The 5,887-nt window shown below is 34.3% G+C and overlaps 3 protein-coding genes across 3 annotated transcripts in view; all 3 read left to right on the top strand.

Annotated features, from left to right (window-relative positions):
• The window catches only part of LOC107865484 (potassium transporter 5-like), a 7,124-nt gene extending 4,742 nt beyond the window's left edge, over nucleotides 1–2,382 (top strand). Inside the window, exons 3-7 of the mRNA XM_016711738.2 lie at nucleotides 373–621; nucleotides 825–878; nucleotides 1,107–1,367; nucleotides 1,833–2,000; nucleotides 2,111–2,382. Coding sequence (XP_016567224.2) covers nucleotides 373–621; nucleotides 825–878; nucleotides 1,107–1,367; nucleotides 1,833–2,000; nucleotides 2,111–2,382 — 1,004 coding nt within the window. The remainder of the gene's footprint in view (nucleotides 1–372; nucleotides 622–824; nucleotides 879–1,106; nucleotides 1,368–1,832; nucleotides 2,001–2,110) is intronic.
• A 161-nt stretch (nucleotides 2,383–2,543) lies between these two features.
• On the top strand, nucleotides 2,544–3,771 carry LOC124896625 (potassium transporter 5-like). The gene has a single exon (XM_047408225.1). The coding sequence runs from the start codon at nucleotides 2,544–2,546 to the stop codon at nucleotides 3,570–3,572; it is 1,029 nt and encodes a 342-aa protein (XP_047264181.1). The 3' UTR covers nucleotides 3,573–3,771.
• A 1,172-nt stretch (nucleotides 3,772–4,943) lies between these two features.
• The window catches only part of LOC107864002 (potassium transporter 5-like), a 5,927-nt gene continuing 4,983 nt past the window's right edge, over nucleotides 4,944–5,887 (top strand). Inside the window, exon 1 of the mRNA XM_047408226.1 lies at nucleotides 4,944–5,546. Coding sequence (XP_047264182.1) covers nucleotides 5,412–5,546 — 135 coding nt within the window. The 5' untranslated portion in view covers nucleotides 4,944–5,411. The remainder of the gene's footprint in view (nucleotides 5,547–5,887) is intronic.

The following is a 5,887-nucleotide window of genomic DNA, read 5'->3' on the forward strand; positions in this document are numbered from 1 at the left end:
ATGTTTCCATCCCTTACCACACCAACACCCCTCATGCCCAGGTGCCAAATATACATTTGAAGCGTGGACAATATAAAATCGGGAATCTACATTCGAAACAATGAATTGAGATGGATGAAAATGACCTTTTTAGTCTTAATTCCTCAAAAACTAACTTATAAGGAGAAAATTGTGCAAGATCGTACAAAAAGTGCATGTTCCCATCCTTGAGCCAACGTGGGGCACTAACATTTCTTAAGTTAGGCATTTTAGAATAACTACACAATACTAAATTATTATTCGTAGTACTTAAATTTTAGATTGTTATGATAATACAAAATTTTCATGTCATCAAACGTCATCTAATAAGTGAAAAAAATATTTGGCATGCAGGAGGAACCTTTGCAATATATTCATTGATATGTCGATATGCTAAGGTGGGGTTAATTCCAAGTCAAGAGGCAGAAGATAGAGATGTCTCCACTTTCAAACTTGAGTTACCAGATAATGCAACACTTAGGGCATCAAAGCTCAAGTCAAAGCTAGAAAATAGTAAATTCGCAAAGTTTTTAATGTTAATTGCCACAATGCTTGGTACTTCTATGGTTATTGGAGATGGTGTCCTCACTCCCTGCATCTCAGGTAGCAATACTATCACTGTAATTTGACTTCAATAGTAAGTTAGTTACTCATTATTTTAATAGGTTACTAACTAATTAATTAATGTTTATTATAGAGTTTTACCTTTAATTAGCTTATTATGAATGATATAGTTATATATTACGTGGTACCGTTTGATTTGACATAATGTAAAAAAGAACTTATGAAATTTGTGATGTGACCAGTTTTGTCTGCCGTTGGAGGAATCAAAGAAGCAGCTCCCAAAGCCATGACAGAAGGTAACTTAGTTTGACTTTGTACGATCTATAAAATAATATATAGTCTGAAATAATGAGAATAACTGTTGGTAAAATGACAAACTAAATCTTGTTTGAAATACAGAAATCATACTGAATTAAGTACTATATAGTGTTTAAGTTTAAAATGTCAAACTAATTCGTGTTTGAAATTATTAATTAGTTACACTTGTATGTATTGAAATAAGTCTTTGTTTCCATGAAATGCAGAAAGGATTGTTTGGATTTCAGTTGCCATTTTGATCTTGCTGTTTACATTTCAAAGATTTGGAACTGACAAAGTGGGCTACACATTTGCACCCATTATTTGTGTTTGGTTCTCACTCAATGCTGCTATTGGACTTTACAACTTTGTAAAATATGATCCAAGCGTTGTCAAAGCTATTAATCCTAAATACATCATAGACTACTTCAAGAGAAACAAAAAGGATGCTTGGATTTCTCTTGGTGGAGTTGTTCTTTCAATAACTGGTACATCCATTTCCTCCAAACATTACGCAACCTCAAAATTTACCGATAAGAGAATGAAAAAAGACATACTACGTAACCAAACATTTCAAATTTCATCTCAGTTGGCAAGCAAACACTCTGACTTTGAGAGTGCATGCCTAGACATTTCAACCGATAACTAAACACTCAAACTCATCTCCACTTTGGCTAGTGGACACTCGATGCTAACGTGACACATAATTTTGGAAGTTTTATTAGTTGGAGCGTTCAACTGACATAGTAGATCAAACGAATTGAAGTGTCTAGATGTGCATACTCAAAGTTGAAGTGGTTACTTGAGACCAAGTTTGAATGTAACAAAAACTCGCTCATGCTCACTGTTCGCATCACATCAATAAATACTTAATCTGAGTCATGTACATAAATTTTTTTCTCTAAAACCATGGATAAGTGATAAGTATGTATTTTCACTTTCATGAATTGCAGGAACAGAGGCACTATTTGCAGATGTTGGCCATTTTACTGTTCGGTCTATACAAATAAGCATGTGCTTTGTGACATATCCAGCGCTCATATTAACATACACTGGTCAATCCTCCTTTTTAAGAAAGAATCCCAATGACGTTTCTGAAACTTTTTTCAAGTCTATACCCCGTATGCCTAATTAATATCTCGTATATTTCTTTTATAGCGTAATTTTTTTTTTCTTTTTTTTCTACGATCAGTGTTTAGAAGTTGAACTCAATTTTTTTTTGCATATGCAGATGGGGTATATTGGCCAATGTATGTGGTGGCGGTGTTTGCAGCCATAATTGCAAGTCAAGCAATGATTTCTGGGACATTCGCTATAATCCAACAATCGCTGGCATTAGGATGCTTTCCTCGTGTTAAAATTGTACATACATCAACCAAACATCACGGACAAGTATATATCCCTGAAATCAATTTCCTTCTTATGTTGGCTTGTGTTGCTGTTACTTTTGGATTCAGAACTACTGCAAAAATTGGCAACGCTTATGGTAAGCTCCTTCCCTAGTAAAATAACACAGTTGTTTTTTGTCGCGTTAAAGTTACTTTACTTTACCAATTATAACAGTAAAGTCACACTGATTGGTCCATTTGCTCGTTATACTGGATAAAGTTCAACAACTCTACTGTTCTAGTGGATAATGTTATGTGAAATTAACCTAATCTTAAATGGAATGCTCAATTACAGGAATAGCAGTGGTATTTGTGATGACATTAACGTCATCCTTACTCATACTAGTCATGATTATGATCTGGAAAACTCACATCCTCCTTGTAATCGCCTACGCTCTAGTCATTGGCACGGTTGAGCTCGTGTACCTAAGCTCGGTCCTTTACAAGTTCAATCAAGGTGGTTACCTTCCACTGGCTTTTGCTATGTTCCTAATGTTGATCATGTGCGTATGGAACTATGTGTATCGAAAGAAATACTACTTCGAGTTAGATCACAAGATTTCTCCTGAAAAGGTTAAGGAAACCATAGACGAGACAAATTCCCAGCGTCTACCAGGACTTGCAATTTTCTATTCTGAACTTGTTCATGGAATTCCACCAATCTTCAAGCATTATGTCGAGAATGTGCCCTGTTTACACTCTGTCCTCGCGTTTGTTTCCTTTAAATCACTTCCCATCAGTAAAGTCCTGGTAGAAGAAAGATTTCTCTTCCGGTGGGTGCAGCCATCTGATCTCTATGTGTTTCGTTGTGTAGTAAGATATGGTTACAATGATGTACGTCATGAACAAGAGGACTTTGAAAAAATATTGGTCGAGAAGATCAAGGAGTTCATACGTGAATATTGCTTGTTTTCTGTTGCAATCAAAAGTCACAGGCTATCCATGGAAAGAATCAAACAATTGGAGAAAATTGATTCAGGCATTAACAATATTGGTCCCAGGAAGGCCGCGGAGGAGGAGGACTCAGATACAAAACAAGTCGAGATTATAAAGGGCGAAAAAGAAGAGAATTTTGCATCATTAGTGGAAAAAGAAATCGGAGTAGTAGAGAGAGCATGTTGTGCTGGGGTGGTTCATTTGGTTGGGGAACATGAAGTGATCGCGAGTAAAGGATCTGGTTTCACGAAGAAAGTGATAATAAACTATGCTTACAACTTCTTGAAGAGGAACCTGAGACAAAGTAACAAGGTTTTCGACATCCCTCACAAGCATATGCTAAAAGTCGGAATGACATATGAGCTTTAGAGGAATTGTGCATTGCTCCATAATTCAAAATGCGTTTGTGATTGTTTCCGAAGAAATGAAACAAAAGATCTGACACAACTAAGACAATTATTGTATGAATTAGTTAATTTCTTGGTATTTTGTCATTCTACGAAGATAATGAAAGAAGTACTTGGATGAGTGAACTTATATAAAATTCATGTCGAGAGGTCAACTTTCAATTTGGTAACGATATTGTTGGGTAAAGTCAATATTCTGTCTATGGCAAGACCCACGAGGAGGTTAGGGTGTAGCCGGTTGGAGGCATGATCGAACATCACCTTGGTTGGTGGGTTTTAGTTAATAAATAAAATTTCACCCTTACTATGACTTGTAACTTTTGGCATGATGGCATGTACTTGATTCTACGTATATAAAAAGGCATAATACATAAACAAGACCTTTAACTTAACACCAATTATAATTATGACCTTTAACTTTACCAATGCAGTAGACCCTTTAACTATACAAAAGCTGAATAAAAAAAACACTCTAAATCTTACCTGGCAAAATATATGTATACACTCAAAACCACGCGCGTCAGAGTTAGAATTGTAGTATTTTTTTATTCAGCTTTTGTATAGTTAGACCTATTTGTGCACTGACAAAGTTAAAGATCATACTTATAATGTGTCTTTTTTATTAGGTTGTAGCATCTGAGTGGATTACTAATTCACGTAGGAGCGATTGAGTTTCACGCACATAAGTTGCAGAATTGGAGTGTTTTTTTGTTCAGTTTTTATACAGTTAAAGAGCCTACTTGTGCACTGACAAAGTTGTAGGTTATAATTATAGTTTGGTGTCAAGTTAAAAGTCTTCTTCATATATTATGCCTATATAAAATACATTCAAGTTTCAACAAATGTCACTGAGTTTAGTTTTAATATCTTGTCAATTTTCAGACATTTATAACTGAAAATTTTAATTAAGTTCATGTTTTTGTTTTCAAATTTTGGTCAACAAGAGTTGAAGTGCATAACACCTTGGAAAATATTACAAAGTTCAGGCCATTATATATGTTCAAATTCATATTACATATCAACTTATAACACCTCATACATAAACACACTCGCATTTGTCGTGGATTATATTACAAGTTCACACAATTATGAAAATAGGATAAATAGAATTGCCACTTCACTAATTGAATAACAACATAAATTTGGAAAAAAATATAAAAATAAATGAACGTTAAATAAATTTAAAACAAATTCAGTTTGCTAAATTTATAAACTTTCATTTTGTATATACCATTAAGAAAAATGAGTTAGTTATTCCTAACTAATTTTTGTTACGTATATTGACCATTAGTTTACAAACATTACATATGAGATTTGAAAAGACAGGACATATGTGAGTTCTGAGAATTACAGTGATGCGTTAGATGCGTTTGTTCATTGGTAATATTTTTTTTTTGTCCAAGATGACATCTTATGCACAATTTAGGCGAAAAAAGTAGTCACATTTATCACTAATTTTCAGTAAGTCTATTTTGGTATCAACTTCATAGTTTGGTATAATAAGAGAATTGTAGTGTTGGAAAACGCTTGTGCGAAATTTGTTTAATTGATTGAGCTCTGAGGTTCTTGATCTCAGGCTCAGTCATACATTTGCTTTTTCGTTGGTGTCTCCCACCTACGCCATTGTTCGTTTTCTTTCTTCTCTTTTTAAAGCAACCAATTCATTGGTGAATAAGTTTACCATGTCGGTGGCAATACTCCACTTTTAATTTGCTTGATTTTATCAACTTTTTCAAAACAAAAACAAGAGTAAAACGAAAAAAAAAACAAAAACAAATCTTTCATAATTTTTTTTTAAAAAATGGGTAGCAACATTGAGGAAAACCATGATGATGTTCCTCATGAGCAACTCAAGGGAAAGAAGGGCTCCAGCATGAAGTTGAAGCGACATGACTCCTTGGATGTCGAAGCAAGCAAAATGTCCGATGCCAAAAAGGTGTGCTAGCTAGCTAGCTCCTTTCTAGTCAATTATGATTACTAAATGAGAGCCATATTGTTAGTGGCGAAGTGTCCTTACCATCATGATCCACTGAGATTTAATCCCTTTATCTCTCTTATTCATCTCTTAATTAAAAGTACGAGCCACGTAATGAAGGGACATTGAATTTTTGTTGTCTTGGTTGAATTATGTAGCACATACTTATCTGTACAGATCGAACACTAAAATGACCAACATCTGCAAATAGTGCCTCAGCTCCTGCAATTATCCATCCAATATTTTACTCAGTCGAAAAATTATTACAAATCTCTTTATTATTCTCCTCTCAATTAGTAAAT

The sequence above is a fragment of the Capsicum annuum genome, chromosome 3 (assembly GCF_002878395.1).
Source record: "Capsicum annuum cultivar UCD-10X-F1 chromosome 3, UCD10Xv1.1, whole genome shotgun sequence".
Taxonomy (NCBI): domain Eukaryota; kingdom Viridiplantae; phylum Streptophyta; class Magnoliopsida; order Solanales; family Solanaceae; genus Capsicum; species Capsicum annuum.